At 36.3% G+C, this 23,501-nt stretch overlaps 1 protein-coding gene across 2 annotated transcripts; it reads left to right on the top strand.

Annotated features, from left to right (window-relative positions):
- Window positions 1–2,053: 2,053 nt before the first annotated feature.
- Window positions 2,054–23,501, top strand: CSE1L (chromosome segregation 1 like). 2 transcript variants are annotated; one of them, XM_010176289.1, is made up of 24 exons: window positions 2,054–2,142; window positions 2,696–2,838; window positions 5,418–5,519; window positions 5,961–6,106; window positions 6,418–6,508; window positions 6,789–6,896; window positions 7,802–7,894; window positions 9,172–9,339; window positions 9,436–9,565; window positions 10,249–10,314; window positions 12,094–12,296; window positions 13,622–13,706; window positions 14,466–14,527; window positions 15,284–15,420; window positions 15,589–15,692; window positions 16,271–16,368; window positions 17,271–17,421; window positions 17,937–18,145; window positions 19,074–19,171; window positions 19,379–19,464; window positions 20,578–20,659; window positions 21,078–21,224; window positions 22,044–22,275; window positions 22,972–23,501. In XM_010176289.1, the coding sequence occupies exons 1-24, from the start codon at window positions 2,058–2,060 to the stop codon at window positions 23,059–23,061; spliced, it is 2,916 nt and encodes a 971-aa protein (XP_010174591.1). In that variant the 5' UTR covers window positions 2,054–2,057; the 3' UTR covers window positions 23,062–23,501. The 2 variants fall into 2 exon arrangements, with proteins under 2 accessions (XP_010174591.1, XP_010174598.1); XM_010176296.1 differs by lacking the exon at window positions 9,172–9,339.

The raw sequence follows: 23,501 nt of genomic DNA, 5'->3' as shown, positions 1-23,501 counted from the left end.
GTAAAGATCCGCAGTGTGGGGGGAAGATAATATTTCCCATGAAGTCTGCACCGCAAACATCCCTAGGCCTGTGGATGGTGTTTGGTGAGTGAGTGCAGGAGCAGATTTCTCTCGAGTTCTTCACAGTGTGAAGTTTGGAGAATTGCTGCTTTTGGGATTGGCTTTGGTTTGGTTTGTTCCCCCCCCCCTAAGCAGTCTATCATTAATTTGAATAAAGTAGTTAATACACATTATATAGGTCTTTTTCTTGAAAGGTGGACTGAAAATATTCTCGTTTTCTGTGGCCTTTTCAGGAGGCACATTTCACAACGTAGCACAAATCATCATAGCACTCTAGCCAGTACCACTAGTTTTTTGTGGTGGAAAGCAAACAAACAAAAGATAGCTAGAGGAAGAGAAAGAAATACGAGTAAGCAGGTAGGAGGTGAAAATATTTATCCTTTTATATGAGGGATTGAGTGGTGCATTCAGATCTTCATCTTTGGCCTTCAAAGTAAATTCACAGTTAGCTTGAGGTGTGTAGTTTTTTAAATGGGCCCCTATATTGCAAATGTACATGAGGTGTTTGTAAAAGGCCATTCAGGATTGTTATCTCCTCTTTCAGTTTGGTTTCCCACTTGAGTTAAGTTTAGTCTTCGTAAATGATTTCTTCATGGGTTTGCACCTCAACCTTCCAGGCTTCCCTGGAGCAGATAATTTATATGTTTTAATTATGAAAGATTAAATATTAGTTTCAACATCACAGTGAAGATGTGTGAGGCCATTTCGTAGAGCAGATGAGCCAGCGATGATTGGTGCTTGTTCTGTACTTTATTGAGATGTTGTTGGTTGGTGTGAATTGGTGAACAAGATTGCAGACAATTAATCCCCCAAAAGGGAAGGGGCGTGAAACATGGGAGGCAGGACTCTTTAGATGAATTTTCACTTTTTACAAAATATGTTGGGATCTCAATTACTCATTAACATTCATTTAATTCAACAGGATACTGTTGCTCTCTCTTATAATTATACAGATGTCGTAATTAAAGTTAAAATTGTGTCATTAAAACTCACTGCCTTTGCAAGCGTGTTTGAATAGAAACTGTATTTATTGCACTGACGAACCACACAGAACAAATCCAAAGTGGGGCAGACAAATTTCAGTCTATCTCACTAATTAGAAACTCCAGAGAAAAACTTGAAATCTTTGCTTCCTCATTACTTCTGTAGTGAACAAACGGAGCTGCTGGTGGTGAGAAAGATGGGCAGAATTGATGATATCCTGAACAGCAGCGTGTCCATTACCGCGTGTCCTGCTGCTGTTTTAGTGTTACTGTAGTTTTAATTATTCCAATTAAAGCTGTGAAGTTAATACAGCATTGTGATAAGAACGCGAATGTGTGTGGGAGGATTACTAGAGAGGATTAATTTAGACGTATTGCACAGAGTTATTCTGTAATAAGTATTGCAGTTTAAATTAACTCCCTCCCTAATCTAAGTTAATTTTACAGGGTGAACAAAGCCTCTGGCTTTGCACAGTCTTTTGTCTCTTTATAAAAAATTAATTTTCTGTTGAGAGTTTTCTTTGATAACAAGTATTTAATTTTAAACAAGCCTTGACTCTCCAATACACTTTGAATTGTTCTATTTACTATTATGTAGGGCAGGACTATTCAGCTTTTTCAACCAGGAACAGGTTCCTGGGGCTGACAGTAGTTCTGAAAAGCGAAAACAAACTTGTCTTCTCCTGAAAGGATCAAGAGATCATCTTTTGGTGGCACCTGGGTGGTTTGCTGGATGTATGAACCTGTTCTAGGAGTTTGGCTTCAACAGACTAGACAATAACAGTTACATGTAGTTAAATAAATTGAATGTTTTCTGGTTTGTGCTCGGTGCACAGTAGCTGTTGTTTTGTTGGATGAGACACTTAAGGTGGGACTGTGCTTTGTGACCTATAGTCAGAAAGAGCTGATGTGTGTCTTCTGTGGAATCTAGTTTTACATATGTGTAGCTTATAGGATAGACTTTCTAGTCTGCATTTATAACAAAACTATTCGTGGGTTTTAGGTTCTGCCAAAATGGAGCTGAGTGATGCCAACTTACAGACTTTAACTGAGTATCTAAAGAAAACACTAGATCCAGATCCTGCTATAAGGCGTCCTGGTAAGTGATTCTCATGAGTGACTAAAAAAGCTTAGTTTCTTTTTGGCTCATCTGTCTGTGTATAGCAAATTTCAGTGGATGTTTATGCAATAGCCTCTTTGCAGAAGTTCTCAGTATCCTGTAGGAAAAAAAAAATCAAAACAAAAAAAACTAATGAGGGATGGATATAAAGATAAATTTATTTTGTTTGCTTTTTTGTAAGGTTATTTTCCTGTATTCCTGTTTGTGGATTTTTTTTAGTATCATTATTTAAAACAGTGCTGCTGCTCACAATAAACCAGGATTTACTTGTATCAGGTTATGGCTTTTAAAAATGGTGAGGAGGCAATATTTCCACATGCTGCTTTGAATTGAGAGCTTTTGTTAATAGCAGAAGCGTTACAGAGCTTAGTAGTAAAGAGGCTGCAGTACCTTTTGTTAGACTTGTTCTCTGTTTCTGTTCTTGGGAAAGTGTTCGTGTGTTGATTATTTTAAATAGACACTTGAGGAGTCATAGGACTCCCATTAGAAATCTCAGCTCAGCCTTTGCTAACCTTAGTGTATTCTCTTACAGCGGAGAAGTTTCTTGAGTCAGTTGAAGGAAGCCAGAATTATCCGTTGTTACTCTTAACGCTGCTGGAGAAATCACAGGAAAATGTCATCAAAGTTTGTGCATCTGTAACGTTCAAGAATTATATTAAAAGGAACTGGAGAATTGTAGGTATCCTAGTGAGTAGCTGTGATAAGATTTAATAATCCTTTTAAGGTACAATAAGGTATTTTACAGGAACCTTGAAGGATGTGTGTCCGTCTGTACTACTCTGAAAGCACGTGGATCGTTCAGAGAACAAACACAAGGTGTACCTTACTGAAGAGGGACTGAAACTTGGACTGTTGGCCTCTGTTCTTTTAAAAAGAGCTAGAGCTGGGTGATAAAATGATGAACAAATAATTTCTCTAATATTATGTGCATATTTTGCAGAAACACAATATTTCAAGCCCGTTTAGCTAGCTAATATTATTTAAACGGAAATGATTGAAGTGACTCTACGCATGAGCTGGCCAATTTGGCCTATGTCTGTTGTCATAGTGTTGAAGTATTTCAAGCCAACACTGCAGCTGAAAGTGATGATACCAGCTTCCCTTTCATGTAAATGCTCCTGAGGCAAAGAATAGTGCGGGACAGTTTATTTTGGTGGCTTTGCCAGTTTAACACTTAGAAATATTTGTAGACATAAAAAAGAAATATTGTCATTTAATCCCATTTTATCCTTTGTTAATAAGAGGTCAGAAACATTTTTTTTATTCAGAGCTTTCAGCATTCATAAAATTTAATTTATGGGTAGAAAGTATTACATTTCAGTGCTCAACTCCTTCAGCAGTGAGAGGTTTTAATTGATACTGTTTATATGCTGTCTTACTGAAAGTAATTTTGGATCTGAAAAACATCAACTGTATAATGCTGGTTTAGTACAGGGAAGCTGGTATTTCATCATTAACTCTTAGGTGATGTCTGTTTACAAATTTGCATGTGATTTCTCCCCTCCCCCTCATAGTAATATGAAGAAGCTCTAGCAGGCCCAGGTCTGGTTATGCTTGACAAGATCAGCACATTCAGTCTGGCATGAAATTTCTAGAACTTTGTTTCTGTAATACTGTATTCTCAGTCATTTCTCCCAAATTGCATCTTTATCTTGTATATTGTAAGTGGAAAAAATGTTCTGTTATGGAAAAAGAATTGTAAGTGGCTTCCTTTTTATGGATTGCTGATGTAATGTGGGGTGAGATTCTGTTTTGGAGCAGGTGGAGATGCTCTGCAATAAGTACATCCAAAGGACTGTTATGATTTCTGTGTGGCTTCAAGCAGATTGTTCTGTCCAAAATTGAAGCTTTCATTTCAAGAGCAGCTGTATGAACATTAAATACAGCCTAAGGCTAGCTTACCTAGATCATGTGGTTTAATTTAGCAGCTTTGGGCTTGACTGATACAGGGTTTAGTGGAAATTAAAGGGTTTTGCCTATTCAAGGACTTGAATTTGGAAGAGCCTGGAGAGCCAGATGTACAAGGCACATCTGGAGTGAGGGAAGAGTTTGATTTTCTTAAATTTATTTCTAAAGTATGTACAGAATACTCATCTTTGTGCTACCTCTCATGTCTTGTAAAAAGGTCTCATGTCTTTGAAAATTCTTGTAAATAACTCCATAGCAGGATTTGCTGTTGATGATCTCTCCACCATCTCTGTCCTCATCTATATAAATCTCTAGCAGTGAGACCTGCCTCCCTCCTTGGAGCTTGTCTAATGTGGTTATTGGTGCCACTCACATCATATAAACTCCTAAAGCTCAGGTGTTAAAGATCATAATGTTTTTGTGGTTTTTAATCTATATATAATGATTCTGTACATTTTTATGATTCACTGCAAATGTGACAGAAGTGGAAAACCAAGTTTTTTGTGTCTTTATTTTTGTAACTGCTTGTTTATAGCCAAACAGCTCTTGAAATTACTAAACTTTTTTTTTAAGTTTATGGGAAGATGGTGAAAGGGATGTAAGGAGGAGGATAGTAGTGCCATCTGGTTTAAGCATCTAAGGTAATTAAATTACTCTCTGGAGGTGCTTACCTCTTTTAATTGCTGGATAATTTCTAGATTTCTGTACTTCGATGCTGCCATCACAGATAATTTGACTCACTGCTGTCACTGGTTGGTGACAAACCTCCTTATTTTATTTCTTTAGTAGAAGTTTTGTAATTTACTACCATTTGGTGCTATTGACTGACTGGACTTTGAACTGATTGATATTTTGAACTGATTAGGTAACTCTTAAAGTCAGTGTTATGGTTTTGATGGTGTAACCTACACTCATCTTCATGTCTGGTTTCTAGAAATTATGGCTTGAGGCAGCTTTCACAAAATAAATCTTTGAGGTTGGCGGAAGTGAGGACAGAGATGTGGTTTGATGTGGTGGAAGAGGAGACTGTTGGTTAAACTTAATTATGTTATTGGCATATTCATCCACCCTTATTATGGCTGAATTGCTGATTTGAAAAGTCACCATTGGAGAAGGAGAAAATGAGTTCAAGGTTTTACAGAAAGATGTAATTTCTTTCAGCTTTTTTTCAGGTACTACTGTTACAGATTCATTGTAGGCAATAACTTTAACAGGTCTTCTTAGTTTCTTTAACTATATATAATTACATAAATCAGCATAAGCAATTGATTTCTGAAGTGCTGATATTTGCTTGTTGCCTTGACTAAACTGATATGCCCAGGACTTAATTATTGTTTTAATTTTAGGTTGAGGATGAACCAAACAAAATATGTGAATCAGACAGGATAGCCATTAAAGCCAACATAGTGCCCTTGATGCTTAGCAGCCCAGAACAAATTCAAAAGCAGGTAATATGTCAATTCCTGGTTATGTCCATGAGATTTTTGGTATACTTAGTCTGTCTAGAGGCTCTGGTTATTGATGGAGCTCAGTTCCCTTGCCAATGAGGTCATACCAATCCAAGTAACTTGGAATATATTGTCACAGCTATTTCTGCCTACTTTAATTTTTTTTTTAATGCAACTACTGTATTAACTTATAGCTAAATTCTAGCATTAGGCAGTTAAATATAGTAATTCCAGAAAGTGAGACTGTGTGTACACATTGGATTTAAAATGAAATTTATTTATTTGTGGTGAAAACTACAAATATTTAACCCAATGATTTTTGAATCTGACAAGAATAATAAGAATTTTTCTTAGATATTTGCAACATCTGACATGACTGTTGTGGTTTTTGTAATGAGGAGCCTGCTATTATATCATGTGATGGTTATGTTTCCTTTCCAGTTAAGTGATGCTATTAGTATTATTGGTCGGGAAGACTTTCCTCAGAAATGGCCAGACTTACTGACAGAAATGGTGAATCGCTTTCAAAGTGGAGATTTCCACGTCATCAATGGGGTCCTTCGCACTGCTCACTCTTTATTTAAGAGGTACTGGAAACAGGGAAGTTAGTGTGTGGATTATAAAAGTTCTGTTCAGCTCTAAATTTTTACCATTAGACTTAATTTTGTAGATTTACAAAGTCTACAGCTGTGGCTTCTACTCTGACTTTTTAATAAGGCTTGGAGTGGTTTTCAAATTGTACACCTTGCATGGTATTTAACTATGTTGTTTAGTTCTTGTTTCTTTGACAGTATTTCTTTCAAGGTTCAGCACAAAAAATTAATTGCATGCAAGGTGATTTGGTAATAAATGTGAAGATTGTATCCTACTTTTAATGTGTTTCTCTTTCACTTGTCAGGTACCGCCATGAATTTAAGTCAAATGAATTATGGACAGAGATCAAACTTGTCCTTGATGCCTTTGCTTTACCCTTGACAAATCTCTTTAAGGTATTTCTTGTTGAATCATTTCTAAAACAAGTTTAACATTCTGAATTGCTTGTTGTGAATGCCTGCAAAATTAAAATTTAAGAATAGTTGCTTTGAAACTGTTAATGAGGTTCATACTGAAGTAATGAGTGAGACCTGACAGGATCAATAAGGGGTGGAAAAGGAACTGTATTTGCTGGTTAAAAAAAAAAAAAAGTTACATGACACTTTTTGATGCCTCTTGTCAGCGTGCTTTGTGTGTGTTGAATATACCTGACTGAATCTTATCTCTTTTTTCTAGGCAACTATTGAACTTTGCAGCACACATGCAAATGATGCTAGTGCTTTGAAGGTTCTCTTTTCTTCTCTCATTCTAATTGCGAAACTGTTCTACAGTTTAAATTTTCAGGTGAATCTCCTTGTTCTTCTAATAGTTTTGCTTTCACCTCACAAAGCTGTTATGCTTTTATTTATAGGATCCATTTGAGACAGCCTTTAAGGCCATGCTTTATTGTAAAAGTTGAACAGTCTGCATCAATGGTGGAGTAAAGGCACAGTAAGGATGGGGTTAATTAGCATGTTAGCTTGGCCCTATCTAAACAAAAGTTCCAGAGAATCTAAGCTCATAGCAAGGAGGCTGTATGAGGAGCTCTCCAAGTATGAGCTGTGAAAGAGAGAAGTCAAATGCCTGAGTTTGTACTCACTGTGCTCCTTTATAGATATGTCTGTAGTGACATGAACTCAGTCATGTAGGTGAAAATCAGTTCAGACTAGCAGCTCTGCAGCACTATAGTAGCAAGTAATTCTGGTAGCAGTGTGAGTGGTGGTGTTTTGAAATCAGACCTAAATTTCTAAGGTTACTAAAGAAATGCACTATACAAAAAATTGTAAAAAGCTGCTTTGCTGAGGTGGCATATATTTAGTGTCTCAACATGAATGTAAATGTGATGATCATGCCTTAATTGCTTGGGCTGTTCTTCCATATTGGGCAAAAGAGCAAGCTGGAGTTAAAAAGGAGGCTTGTGCTCTCTTGTTCTGAGAGTAAGAGGCAATAAGGTTCTTTCTTTATAAAACTGTAGGCTGTACACGGTTTAAGCAACTGGTTTATTTAGAAATACTGTACTCCAGAGCTTCTGCCTGGAGAGTTTTCATTTGGGACGAGGAAGGGGTAGTGTTTTGTTTTGAAGATTGTTTTCCACAGTTTGTTGTCCCTCAGTAGATTATAAAGTGGATAGTTATTACTTACAATGTAGGTGTGTTATCTAAGCAATGCAGTCAGAAATTAAAATGTAAATTTATGCTTTTCCTTCACAGGATCTTCCCGAGTTTTTTGAAGACAACATGGAAACATGGATGACAAATTTTCATAGTCTTTTAACATTAGATAATAAACTTTTGCAGACTGATGTAAGTCTGATTTGCCATAAATCTCCTGGTTTGCCTCTGTGTAGTGGACAGGGCTGTCTGAGAACTGAGGTCTAACTTTGAACGATGCGGTGTTTTCTTTTTTGGGTAAACAAGGGAATAGAATGACTATAAGAAAAAGGAGTTTAAGAGAAGTTGCTGCATTGTCTAAGAAATTTGAGGCCCAGTTCTTGAAGTTGTATCTCAGTTACAGGTATACCCAGCTGTGCACAGAAATCAAATTACACATACTCAACAATGAGTAGGTTCTTTCAAGGACATCTGCTGAAGTAACCTGATCATTAGAGAGTCACAGTGCTCAGGTTTTCTGTACCTTTCAGCTGGTTCATGCACAATGTTTTAGAAAATGGGGTATCTTGGGAGAACTTTTAACAGTTGAACATAGAAGGCATGACATCCCTAAGTACTTTAGTTTAGCATTTGCTGTCTTTGTACAATTAGTAGCTTCACAGGTGAAAGATGGTACCAAGTCATCAAAGCTCAAATTTTGTGTATGCTTTCTGCATTTTAAGTCTTCCAGATAGAGTACAATAGTTTGCCACATGATGGAGCCAAAGCAACTCTGCAAATTTCTTTACAATACCTAGGGAGGCATATTAAGTGTACCCTGTACTACAGTTTCATGGTGGTTTTAGGCTCACACTGCTGCTAAAGCAGCTTTGCTGCTCTTTTCTCTTCTCTTGTGTCTGTGGGCTATTACCCAGCACAGACATTAATGCAGCTGTGTGCTAAACTGAGTGAGGAAGTGATTAAAACTGAAAGGTGGGGATTGTGTGGTGAGGGGGGAGACAGAATTGGGGTGGTGTTTGGTTGTTGTTTTTTTTGGTGGTTTTTTTTAATCCCAGCTCAATTTCCCAATTCACTTTGCTTTTTGGCTCCACAAGCATCTGTGCTGGTATGGGGAAGGAACTACTTTTACGACTATTCCAATTTAAAGTAGCAAGATACGCTGTCTTCTGAGCGTATTTTTTCAACCCCTTGTGTTGTAAATTAATTTTATGTCAAATTTTTACAGGTCTGAATTATTTAAAGTGCATAATACTTTCATTTGAAGTATAGATATGGTTTATTACTTGCAGTACACTTCCAGTACAAATCAGCAAACTACAGTAATTGTAGAGATGTGAGAGAGATTTTTCACCTATTTAGAACATGGTAAAATAATAGTGTAAATATTTCCTTCAAATATGTTGATACTTTTAATACTTAAGTAGTATTGAAGTTTGGATGTTTAAGTTCTTAGTTTTGTTTTATGTGAGGATGAAGAGGAAGCTGGATTACTGGAGCTCTTGAAATCACAAATTTGTGATAATGCTGCTTTATATGCTCAAAAATACGATGAAGAATTCCAGCCCTACCTGCCACGTTTTGTAACAGCAATCTGGAATCTGTTAGTCACAACAGGCCAGGAAGTGAAATATGACTTGGTAAGTTGTTATAAACTGATTTTATCAAGTTTAATAATTAATTATAAATTGGTCAGTCATGCTAAAACTGTGTGTGCTCTGTTTGTGGTGTTCTAGCTGGTTAGTAATGCAATCCAGTTTCTGGCCTCAGTTTGTGAGAGACCACATTACAAGCATCTGTTTGAAGACCAGAATACATTGACAAGCATCTGTGAAAAAGTTATTGTTCCCAATATGGAATTTAGAGGTAACTTGGAGACTTAAGTTTTCAAAAACACAATAAACTCTAACTGTAATTATAATGATATGTGGCTTTGCAGGACTGAGAATTGAGGATTGTATCATGTGTACTTCAGTACTAGATTCAAAACCAAGTTTTTACAACACATTGCTGTCCTATGGGTTTTCTAGAATTGTATGAATATATCTCATAATTTTTCTTACTGGGATCTCAGATTGAAAAGTATGGGAAGTCTAGGTCAGGTACCACCAATAACTTCTTGTTAATAATTCAAGGCATGAATATCAGGCTTACTAAGTTTTAATGTTTATTTCTCCAAGTTTTGATGGGCTCATATTGATCCTAGTACCTAAAATGCAGTGAAGATGTATTGCAGTGGTAAGAAGCTTCTCTTTCTTAAGTCTGTGACTGGAAGCCTCTTTAAGTACACTTAGTGTTGAATATGTTGGGTTTTTTTTTCTTTTTTTTTTTTTTTAATGAGGAATACATCAGCTCATGAGTAGGAAACACTAATTTGTGGGGCAGCAGCAAGCTAAATGGGCCAGTCTGGATGGATATTTCTGATTAATTTCTATTAATGTTATAGAAGAGTACTTGGAAAAAAATAGCAAGTTGATACTAATACACCTTTTTACCATAAAAAAACAGACACCTTACTATTTAAACTTCTATGTATTTTGTATTTTCAGCGGCCGATGAAGAGGCATTTGAAGATAATTCTGAAGAATATATAAGAAGAGATTTGGAAGGATCTGGTAATCCACAGATTTATACTAAGAATACTTGGTCTTTAAATATAGCTCTAAAGAGCTGAAGCAATTTGCTGAAGCTTTTATAAATTATTTTTTATATTGGGAGAGCTTCCCCCCCGCCCCAACCTGCAAGAGATTTTATCCGGTTTTTGATCTGCAGGCACAACGTGCCCATCACAGTGTCTTTGTTTTGAACAATGTTTTTGTAGAGTTTTTTCCTTAATTGGACTGGTATGTCTCCTGCAGTGCACACATTCTCATTTCAGCAAATATAGCCTGTAAGTCAACACTAAATAGTGGCCACAGTTGTGTATTGCGTTCTTATGTGTAGAGTTTTAAATAACATGGAGAGACTGTGCCTGTATTTAGTAGTCTGTCATGTTTAAATTGAAATTCTGACTGGTGTTGCACACAAGGCTGTGATCAAGCCAGCTGGACGCCAGCCAGCCCTTGTACACTGGGACTGTGTTCATACCAATACAGTAACCGTCCTGAAAACACAGTGCTGTGCTACCAGAGCTACTTGATTTTCTGATTGTAGCTCAAATGAAGCAAATCTAGATCTGTATGACAATTCTCTATATGCTGTTCTGTGCCACTAACAGTTTACTGACTGATGCTTTTACATTAATGGCACTTCATAAAAGATTTAAGAAATTACTGTATGCATGCAGTGGAGGACAAAAATTGGAAGAAAATGTTTTTGGAACTTTTCAAGCAAATGTTTTATCATTCTTATCCAGGATTGGCTACATTTTAGGTATTTGTGAAGCTTTTCTTTTTTCAGTTACTTCTGCTTTTAAGAGAACTGAGGCAAGAAGTATTTGTGTTCTTCAGAAATTTACTCTATTGCATTTAAATTGACTTGCTTTATTTTCCTTCTGTCACTTCTGTTAGCATATTGTATTAAAGGCTAGCTGACTTTTTTCTTTTCTTTTTACAAAAATATACTGGTTCAGTGTGGTGAGCCAGCAGCTCCTCATGCTGCTGCAGTGGGATGCAGGAGAGAATAGGAAAAGTGAGAAGACTCATGGGTAGAGATAAAGGCAGTTTAAGTGAAAGAAAGAGGAAGAAAAGAGAAGGGAAAAAAGAAGTAGTCAATGATGCACCATCTCCCACAAGCAGACAGATGCCCAGCCTGTCCCTGAGCAATGCCTACCTCCCCAAAAACCATCTCCCCTCAGTTTTTATTGGCAAGCATGACATTACATGGCAATGAGTATCCATTTGGTCACTTTGGATCAGATATCCAGGTTGTGTGCCCTCCTAACTTCCTGCCCACCCCCAGCCTGTTTGCTGAGAAGAGAAGGAGAAAGCCTTGACACAGTGCAAGCACTCTTCAGCAACAGCCAAAACACTGGGGTGTTATCAACAGTTTTAGTCCCCAGTACAAAACACAGCACCATATGGGCTGCTGCAAAGAAAATTTAACTCCATCCCAACCAGATCTGGGTGCATAATTGCCAGTTTAGTAAAAAGCCTCCCCCTGCATGCTTACTGAACCTTTCTTTAGAGGGCAGTACAGCTGGTGAATGTGTATGCAGTATTGATAGGTGTCCATTCCTCTTTTTGTTGTACAAATAGTCACTATTATGACAGTAAGTAAAAGACTTAAATGTGTTCTTATGCATCGGTGTGGAGGATTGCAATAATTAACATGAGGTGTAGCTGTAACTTGAGAAGCTGTCTATTAATAATATATTATGTTTGTTGTTACTGTGTTTATTAATATGAAAAGCTGTATACTTTATCATAGCCAAAAAATCTTTGGTTCTCATGCAGATATTGACACCAGGCGCAGAGCAGCTTGTGATCTAGTCAGAGGCTTGTGCAAATTTTTTGAAGGACCTGTGACAGGGATTTTTTCTGGATATGTTAATTCTATGCTGCAAGAATATGCAAAGAATCCAACTGTTAACTGGAAGCACAAAGATGCAGCTATTTACCTTGTTACGTCTTTGGCATCCAAAGCTCAAACACAGAAGGTACTTTTACATTCTATTCATTTTAATCCATATGCATTCAAATATGAGGACTGCAGTTCATTTTATGCTGCTTCAGAATGGGAGTAACTGTACTTTTAGTAGTTTAATATTGATGAGATTTGAAGTTGTCCATTATATAAACCTATCACAGTTGGTAATTTGGCGGGATCTGATCTTCAGATAGATGGGACAAAGTCAACAACCATGTGTGACTCTTTGGCAGGTTGTATTAGGATGTGTGAAGCAGCCATACAAAGAAACAAAATTAGCCTGGGTCGAGAACCTCCAAGCTTCTAAATAGTACTGAGACAGAGTTTGTAAGCCATGGAAGGCCAAATTTAGCTTTACAGAAGATCAGAAGTGTTAAACAGACTAGAAGGAATCTAAGTGACTCTTACAGTTCTTGTCATTGTATTTCCCGATGTTTCCTGTTATTTGAGTGTTTATGGTTTGGAAAGGGCATGTGAATGATAATGATGGCTGGAAATGTATCTCATTACTTGTTTGAGAGAAAGCAACTCGGAGGCTGGATACATTGAAAAGCCACACCTGAGCTAAACTGTATTTGGAAACAGCAGCATTGTATCAAATGTCCTACAGGACAGATTTTAATATACTAATAAATATTTCAAATGTTATTACAGCTCACATCTCTGCAGCTTTTCAAGAGAGATTTGAGGCAAACACAGTAAAACATGGTGTACAGCATCTTAATGCAATTCTGCTGCAAGTTCTCAGTCTTTTCCTGAAACTCTAGTTGTGTGCTACTGCACAGCAATTGCTAATAATAGTGATGAGTAATGTGAACCGGAGTCTTCTAGCAATTAGAAAGCTGCTAAGTTGTACATCTTTCTTTTTCTGTGCTCTTTAGTGGCAAATATGGGATAACATCACTTAGAACACTTGATTGATACATACCCATCTGAAAATCCTGGTTTAAAAGTTAGTTGCATTTTTCATAAGAGAAAACTAAGTAGTCACTGATTTGCTGCTCTAATTCAGAATTGGAGTCCTAAACTTTTCCTTTTTAAAAGGCCTATCAAAACAAAAGTATCAAGTTAGTAAGGTGCTGATATTTTCTATCCAAAATTCTGGTTGATTATTATTGTGTTATGTGCTGGTAACTTTGAACCTCAGTAGTGCTACAGCTGAAACCTAGATGCTAAAAACATAAAGAAAATGAAATTGCATGGTGCTCTGCTAAAGAATCTCATCATGCATGCACACTTTAGATTCCTTTTATTAAAAGTACCTAAAAATGAGTAAGAAAACTGACTGAATGTTAGCATCTAAAAATGGAGTTGGTTTATTTTTTGTTTCTCTAGCATGGAATAACACAAGCCAATGAACTTGTTAATCTGACAGAATTCTTTGTGAATCATATTCAACCTGACTTAAAATCTGCTAGCGGTAAGTTAATGTTACTTTTGATATGGCTTTTTTTTGGTGATATATCTACAGCCTTGATAGTGATTATTGGTTCTTAAGGCTCAAGCACTCATATCAGCATAATCTCTGAGACAGAAGACTGTTACCACTTGGCACACAGGAAGGAATTCAAATTTGTTTGGCCAGCAATGAATGAGCTTTTAAACAAAGGTGGATTACCACATTATCTGCAAGATCAGAGCATGTACACACAGGGTTGCCATCAACTACATGCTTAAACTTGTTGAATCAAAGTAATTTGATTGATGTACTTGAGACCTTCTGGCAACCTTCTGTGGTATACAAAACCCTGAGAAGTTACAATACTGAAGGCTGTCGTAGCCTCTATCAGCCCCTATTGAGATTATGGATGTCTAGATTTAAGCCACATAATTTATGTTGTGATTCAGCAATTTTCTTATGATATTTGGAATGTAGTGGGTTGTCTTGGAATATGTAATTGGAGGCTGTTAAAATCTGAGCCAGAAGGGGAAATTTCCTGTGAAATAGTTGGAATGTGCACTTGCACTTGGTGGTACTGGGGTGTGATTTGTACCTAAAACTGATATTCTGTCTAACAGTGCCCATACAGAAATGCAGAAACTAAGCAACGTAGAAAGACATTGTGTGAATTATTTTTGAGGAGAAAAGTAAAGACTTAATGTCACCTTTATATATAGTACATGTTCAGTAATCACATATTAATAGTATCAACAAAATTCACATATTTCTCTATTGCAGTGAATGAATTCCCTGTGCTAAAAGCAGATGGTATCAAATACATCATGATTTTTAGAAACCAAGTAAGTTTTTCTTTTACTCTTATGGTAAAAACATATTGTAGTTTGTTACTTTATACTTGCCAAGCCTAATTTATCTTACTTGGCCATATGTTAACTCAACAGGTGTTTGATAGTCATATATAACACTTCATGCTGAATTTTTAGTTCTGAAAGTAAATGATATTGTTATAAATACCCAATTAACATGTAGTCTGTATGCTACCCATATGCTGTGGGAGCACTGAACATCTTAGCATGCTTAGTTCTGTGACACGCTCAGACTTTTTCAAGTGAATGTTAGTCTAAATATACTTGACTGCTCGTATCATTGCAGTAGTTGTTAAAGAGAGTACAGTAACTTTGTCCTTTACCTTTTCTGATTTGTGAGATGCAGTAAGAAAATACATTATTTCTAAATTTTAGATTACCTTTATTCATCTCTTATGAAATATCTGATTTTTTTTTTTGAAGCTCAATATTTTTTTAGTTGCCCACTAAGACAAATTAAAATGGAAAAAGAAATATACATTATGAAAATACGCACTTACTGACAATCAAATGTAACACTGATGTTTGGGGGAAGTATACAGGCAGTGACAGAAATAGGTACCTCTTGGTTGTCAAGGTGTGACTTAGCAACTGGAGGAGCCTTCTAAGATTTCTTCCTCTGCCAAGCTTTCAGTCTGTAGCTGATGAGCTCAGAGTGGTTATGCTCTAGTGTTGAACCATCTGTATTTTTATGTAACATATGTATAATTTGTTGCTATATTTTTGTAGGTACCTAAAGAACAACTGTTGGTATCTATTCCTCTCCTAATCAATCATCTTCAAGCAGAAAGTGTTGTGGTTCATACTTATGCAGCCCATGCTCTTGAAAGACTGTTTACCATGCGAGGGGCGAATAATACTACCCTGTAAGTTTTCAAGCAGAAATAAATTCATTGTTACATAGGTTTTTTCCATCGAGGATGAGAAATATCTGTTCTGTAGGGGATCTCTTATTTCTTAGTATTACTGTATTGTAAAATGCTTGAAGTTTGTGAATATCTTTCACCATTAAAGAACTGTGTTTTACTTAACAGCATTACAGCTGCAGAAATGGCACCATTTGTAGAAGTGCTATTAACAAACCTTTTCAAAGCGCTGACGCTTCCTGGCTCATCTGAAAATGAATACATTATGAAAGGTAAATGTTTTATGAGTTCTGCAATATAAGAGTAACTGTTAAATTCAGGTAAAGGCCTATAGTTACAGGCTAGTGAAATTTTTATTTGAAAAAACCTCATTTATACAAACATGCTAAAGGCGTGTGTGCAGCCTGCAGTTATTTACCAGGCTGTATTAAGTCATCTTTGTCTAAATTTATAGTACTAAAGAGAAACACTAAACATAATAGTAGGGCGACAAATTACTTCTCAAATGGTAGTCTTTATATCAGGACAGCTATCTGAGCAGTGTCAGTAAGAGATCTGAGTGGGCTATGGCTAATAGTCTGCTAAGATTTTACACTTCCTCAAGATAAATGATGGTCTTTGCAAACTTGCTTGATGTTCTGTGCTCTGTCTATAGAATGGGGATAATGAGGCTTTGCTTTATCCTTTGTTGTGATTATAGACTGATTGCTCTTGCAGCAGATGCTCTTTCTTACTGTACCTAATTCTTTGGCATCCACTTTACTAGTAAAAGGTAAAGGATTTAGGCATATGATGGGTGACAGAATTGTATGTTTGTCTCCAGAAGATAATATTTTCAATTTATTTGCAGCCATCATGAGGAGTTTTTCTCTGCTACAGGAATCCATAATTCCATACATCCCTTCTGTCATCACACAGCTTACACAGAAACTGCTGGCTGTCAGTAAGGTAAAGAAACAGACTGTCTAAGCAAAATGTTCACTTTTTACCTTTTAGAGCAGTCTTTCTAAAGATTTCTGTATGTGTTGTAGTTTCTGTTCTGTTAGAATACTGTAAATTGTTCAATATTTTCTGACTAAAATAAGTTAAAACAGCCTTCCAGTGAAGTACTGTCTTCCTTTTAGGATATACTTTCAAATCATTCTCCCCTGCTTTCATGTGAAATTTGGAAACAACATATGAAATATCTTTTGTGATACTACTTTGTTTTAGTATAAATGTTTGCTTGTGCAGAGGCCACCATTACAATAATCTCGTTTTCTCACAACTCTTTTATTCTTTGTCCGTGAAGCTTCGGAGGCTATTATTAAATTTAGGCACTGAAATGTGGGATTAAATTAAATAAATGAGCCTCCTGCTTTTGGTTGGTAAAATTCTCTTATTTTTTTGTTCATGCTGGGCTAATGTTCTTGAACATTGATGCTAGGGAATGCTTTAGAATACCTTTGTCAACTACCCAAAAATCTTCTAGTATACATAGTTTCAACTTAGCTGCAGAGTAGAAGAGGTTTTCAGTAAAGAGTTGACTAGACGCTTATAGGATTGATAAATAAATTTTTTCCAGTTTTTATTTTGTGATACTTTAACTGATAGCTAGTTTATGTAGAGCTTCTGAAAAACACTTGTTGTCTTAAAAATATTTATAAAACCCACCCTCTTTTATGTTTTAAAGATTTTTGTTTGCTTTTATCTATGGAATTAACTTCATTAGCATGTTAATAACTAAGTCATAAATATCCTTATTCCCTATTGCTACTGTAGACTTCAGTTGAAATAAAAAATATATTTTGCTAAATAAGTGACTTGGCTGCAAGTTTGGGTTGACTTATCTGTTTATAACTTGTTTTTAGAATCCAAGCAAACCTCACTTTAACCATTACATGTTTGAATCAATATGCTTGTCAATAAGGATAACATGCAAAGCAAACCCTGATGCACTTGGAAGCTTTGAAGAGGCTTTGTTTATGGTGTTCACTGAGATACTCCAGAATGATGTGCAAGGTAAATTAACATCAGTAAGTGCTTGTGCTCTCTACTATAATTGGTTGCTATGATTCGCCTCATGGCGGTTTTTCCGTAACGCAGGAAATTCAAGTGAGAACACAGCACATTCACAGTCCTAATAAACACTTTCAGGAAGCATCTGGGTTGTTCCATAGGCTACATCAACTGTATTAATTTGGTTTTTAAAACAAACTGTATTTTTAAAGTATCTAACAATCACTATTCCAAAGCCTATTATTATTCTTCTTATTTTATTACCTTGTTTCTAGTAGTTTGTTTTCCATGTTCTGAAACAGTAACAAATAGAGGAAATAGAAGTTGTATATATACAATGCTTGCAAATTTTTGGAATAATCAAATTTGGAAGTGATACATTTCTCCAAGGTTTTATTTGTTGGAATCTTGGTGTTAATATCATAAAACTGTAGGTTCAATCAGTACATAATGTGGTTCCTAGGAATTCACAGTGACCATATTTGCTGAATTTGTAAATGTCATTGTTTCTATTCCAGAGTTCATTCCATATGTGTTTCAAGTGATGTCCCTACTTCTGGAAATGCATAAAAATGAAATCCCATCATCCTATATGGCATTGTTTCCCCATCTGCTTCAGCCAGTATTATGGGAAAGGACAGGAAACATTCCTCCTTTGGTCCGACTCCTGCAGGCTTATTTAGAGCGGGGTGCCAATACAATAGCCAGTGCTGCTGCTGACAAAATTGTAAGTTGGATTGATTTAGTCACAGTGTGTGGCTCTAGATGTGTTGATTTAAGATTAAAAATTATGAGGAACTTTTTCCTTTAGTGAATAGCTGGATTTGTGCAGAACTTGTGCTTGTACTTTAAATTAATGGTGGTCATGTAGAAAGACAAAAATACTGTGAATGCAGGCTCTTTGGATGCTTTTCCGTTATGTGGATAAGATAAATCCTAGACTGTCATCCTTTTGTCAGTTAAGATGTAAAATTCCTGCACTTAGTTTTTGCAAGCAGTTAAGTTTCTACAGTTTTCCTGTCTCATTTGTCTCATATTGAACACTATGGATCAGGAAAATTCTCACAGGTTCTGTTCAGAATTGTCTTGAGAGGAGCGACTGAGCACTGGGACAGGTTGCCCAGAGAGGTTGTGGAATCTCCCTCCCTGGTGACATTCAAAAACTGTCTAGACAAAATCCTGGTTCATGTGCTGTAGGAGTCCCTGCTTGAGCAGGGGGGTTGGACTAGATGACCTTCAGAGGTCCCTTCCAACCCCAACCATTCTGTGATTCTGTGAGTGAGGAGAAGCCAAAGTTTTGGGAGAACTGAGGATTAGTGAATTCAGTGGGAGGTTTATTCTGTGTACAACTTCTGTTAGTTCTCCTGCGTGATCTGCTGTAGTCAGACGTGATTAGACAATGCCATTGAGGAAGCAGACATGCGTGTTCAGATGGCTTTGGTGTTCATTTGATCAAGTTAATCTTAATGCTCAAAGGAACACACTTGGTCCTGATAGAAATCCTGTCGTCTTTGTCCTGAACTGCAGAAACAGAATCCTGGTCTAGCTTATGAAAGATTTTGCCTTGGTATATGTCTTGGATGGTAAGGGCCAACTTTCTGGTAGGTCACATATGAAGAACTGTTGTATAGAGTTTATATCTGCTTTGCTTACAGCCCGGATTGCTAGGTGTGTTCCAGAAGTTGATTGCCTCTAAAGCTAACGACCATCAAGGATTCTACCTTCTTAACAGTATTATAGAGCATATGCCCCCGTGAGTATGAGTTGAAGTTACATTCAAAACTAATTTCTGTAGACTGTAATGTTTGTTGTGTTTGTACACCTCGTAGTTAATGTTTAACAACTGAAAAATGTCACATTTATCAGTAAAATAATTTGAACAATTCTATACATGTTTTCTGTGCAGTGGCGTTAGTAAAATAATAGTATGGATTGAATAACTGCTCTTTTAAATTTCCAGTGAATCACTTGACCAGTACAGGAAACAGATTTTCATTCTACTATTCCAAAGACTTCAGAACTCCAAAACAACAAAATTTATTAAAAGTAAGTTCCTTGCTGTATGAAAAGCTTCAACACCAGTGATGCCAACAGTTCAGAAGATGCAGCTGTATTGAATAAGTATCCTATGATGTCCTGTGATTATGCTGATGAAGGGATATTAGTGACTCTTAACATCAGTGACTTGCTTCAAATTATTTGTGTAATCAAGGGTGGCATATAGGGCAGTTGCCACAGCAGGTGACACTTTTTTTCATTAAAACTGAAGGAATGGAACTAAAATAAGGGGAAAGACTTATGTTTTCCTCTTACTTTCTTACTGTGTGTGATAACATTAATTATCTGAAAATGTCTTCATTTAATCTTCAACTAATGCTGGCAAACTTTTGCTCTCACACAAAACAGTAATACTGACCTGCTTCCTTTAGTTACATATGGTTGTGTTATTACTGTTAAATATTCTGTGTACTTGTGTCATTCTGCCTTAATATGACCTAAGTTGTTGATATGTTAAGCTAGGAAAGCTGTGGGAGATTATTGAAATATATATTGTGGTTATTCATGCTGTAACAGGAAGATTAATGGCATACTGATTAAATTATTTTAATGATACTATCACTACACAAATTACGCAATCTCTTACTTAATCCTATAAAATCTGGTTACTGCCACCTGATGGGAGCAAGACTGATAGGATTGTTTATAATGGTCTTCCACAAATAAAATTTAAGTGGTGATTTTCATGTGTTGCATCTGTGCTCTGGTACAAAGGCCATGCAAAGGGATTCACAACAGATCTGAAAAACTGCATTGCTTGAAGTTTTCTGCTAAAAGCATTGAAGAGTTCTTTTGGTCTTTGATCTGAAAGATTTGCAAATGGCTTTTCTAATTCTTTATAACTGCTGTAAGAGGAAAAAAGGACTGAATCTAGTCTTAGCTGTCTTACTGTCATGTTTTAGTGCGTTGCAGTACATGAAAAGATCAACAGTTTTTAGGCAAACTTGAAGGTAGCAAGTTAATATACTTTACTAAAACTGAACATTTATAGATTGCTGTTTCTATCCCCTTGAAAAACTTGTTAGAATGTATTTTGCTGCTGACTCTAAAGCTGTTCTTTTGTTTTCATGTTGTTTTAATTTGACCTTTTTCTTATAACAGGTTTCCTAGTCTTCATTAACTTGTACTGCGTAAAGTATGGGGCATTAGCTCTGCAGGAAGTATTTGACAGCATACAGCCAAAGTTAGTATGTTGTTTTGGTTTTTTTTAATGTAAGACTGCTATGTAATTTTTATCCTTTTAGCTAAAATTGCAAACTGCATTTGTCAATAATTTGACAAGCAAAATGCATCTTTAATGTGGTTGATTTATGTCTGTCAGTTTTTCTGATTTGCTGCCCACAGTTCTATGTTGATAGTTCAAGATATTAATCTCCTAAGCATGTCATAAAAGGAGAGAGTGATTTTTTTTTTTAATTCTTTCCCTTTGTGAAAAGTTCATATGCTTAAATATCTACTAGGCATCCACTGCAACAGGGCAGCATCTTAACAAATCATCTGTTTTTCTCGTTTTTCTAGTGATTCATATTGTTTATGGTTTTCTTTTGTCACAGCAAGGCTGATAAAGCTTTCTAATACTTTTTGTTTTAATGTCATAATAGGATGTTTGGAATGGTTTTGGAGAAAATTATAATTCCTGAAATCCAGAAAGTGTCTGGACAAGTGGAAAAGAAAATCTGTGCTGTTGGCATTACAAAAATATTAACAGAATGCCCTCCTATGATGGACACTGAGTACACCAAGCTGTGGTAGGTAGAACACTTCTTCAAGCTCTTAGTGAGGCTATTTGATTTTTTTGAAAGTGTGAGCTATCATCAAAATAAATACTTCAAATAAACTCTGTTGTGGTTTCTTCAGGACTGCTATTGTTATGAAGCTGAGTTTCAGGCTTTTCATACCACTTCATTTTCTCATCAAATAAAACTGTATTTTCAAAGCAGATGCCAGAACTGGTCTGAGGTTTTTGTGACAGAGATAGCAATGACTGAGCTAGCTAGGACTGCATTGAAGAAAATACACTACTTTCTTTTAGCTTGTATTCTTTCTGAAAAGCTAGGCCCAGTTTTGGCTCACAAACTAGTCAGGAGACCTGAGCATACTTATAAGCTGAAGGAGAGACTGTAAGATCTTAGCTTGACAATAGAAGTTTGGGGAAAGCTATCTGGGAAGGTTGTAGGGCAGTCTAGGATCTCAGGTAGCCTGAAATTAATGACAGGAACTGGATCCCTGAACTAGAACTTTATTTTTTTTTAAATGTATTTAGAGAAAATATGTAATCTGGAAAATAATTGCTTTTCTTGGGTATGTTTTATGACAATTTGACCTGATAAAAAAAAATAAACTGTTCATGTTTTTAATATGAGCACCTACATTACGCCTGTAAAATATACACATCCACAATTCTTTAAGTCCATCTTGGATTGGGCACTTCTCATTTCAGTAGCAAAGCAAGTACCTGCAAGAGCTAAACTGTAAAGGGTTCTAAGTGATTTGAACATTATTGTAAGTACACCTTGTCCTAATGTATTTTAAGCACTCCAATTTTATCCTCCCCTCTTTGCATATAGGACTCCTCTGCTGCAGGCCCTCATTGGCCTCTTTGAACTGCCCGAGGATGACACTATCCCTGATGAAGAACATTTCATTGACATAGAAGATACTCCAGGATATCAGACTGCATTCTCTCAGCTAGCCTTCGCTGGAAAAAAAGAACATGATCCTGTAGGTCAAATGGTGAACAATCCTAGAATCCATCTGGCTCAGTCTCTTCACAAACTGTCTACAGCGTGCCCGGGCAGGGTAGGTAACTTTTATACATGGTGTGCTAATGCTAAATTCTACAGAGAAGAAATGCTTTTTTGATAATCAGTCTCTTTTCCCAGTGTTTGATAATCAGCAAAATGAAGTTTGTCATAAACAGAATGCAAGGTATTGCTGTTTTTTTATTCTTTAATGGAATATTGCTTTTGTAAGGTTTTTCCCCTACTAACCTTAGGCCCTGTTTTCACATTATTTAATTTAGCAATGAGCTTAAATATGCCATTTCTTAAAGGAAGACTCATCCACTTGTCAGTATATAACTAATGCTTGTCTCCAGTTCAATTGTACATACTCAGGAAACTTCAGGTAACTCATGTTAAATTAAACAAGTTAAGTTTGCAGTTAACTATTTTAACCCGTAGCGTCTTTGTTTTGTTCAAGATTTTGGTAAGTAAAGATTGCCTGAGAGATCTGATGTTTGCTGCATCCAAATGTCTACTTTAGTAACTGGAGGTTTTCTCTACTTTCATATTTGATTCAGGTAAGTAGTGTGTAAAACTGTCAGCCTCAGGAATTGTAATTCCAGCAATTGCTTTCACACAAAAAAAACCCCAACCTGCTGCTCTCAGGATGTCACTTGACTTTGTACCATGTGTTGACACAGTGATTAACAGGGTATAGCAGTAGCTTAATGTATACACACATTGACACTTCTGCTCTATCGTGTGTTTCAAGGTTCCATCAATGCTGAGTACTAGTCTGAATGCAGAAGCGTTGCAGTATCTCCAAGGATACCTCCAAGCTGCAAGTGTGACACTGCTCTGAATTGCATATATTCCACAAGCCAGATCAAAAGCGGTTTTGTTATACAGAAGGTTGACACTTTTTTTATAGCAGAGCTCAGACAAAAATGAAAAATGCTACTTGAAAATGTATTGCAGAATCCATCTTGTAAAAGATAAATGTGGCTTTAAGCAGAAACTGAAAGAATTTGGTGGTTTGTGTACTCATAGATAAAAGGTGGCTAACTTCCATTCCCAGTTTAATTTCAAAGGGAATAGTCATAGCGGTTTGTTATGAGATATATTTGAAATCTGCATCTGCAGTGTTTGGGTAACATTTTGAAATGTATGGAGAGCACTGGCTGTAGAAACTCACTTCAGTCACTAAAATTCCTTTTCATTTTGATGTTGTCCTTTGTATTTCTTTTGTCTTTCCTTAAACTTTATCGAAATTGTGAATAAATAAGAAGTACTTGTTTAAAA

Source organism: Antrostomus carolinensis, unplaced genomic scaffold, assembly GCF_000700745.2.
Source record: "Antrostomus carolinensis isolate BGI_N321 unplaced genomic scaffold, ASM70074v2 scaffold44520, whole genome shotgun sequence".
Taxonomy (NCBI): Eukaryota; Metazoa; Chordata; class Aves; order Caprimulgiformes; family Caprimulgidae; genus Antrostomus; species Antrostomus carolinensis.
This window is presented reverse-complemented; position numbering and strand designations above follow the sequence as displayed.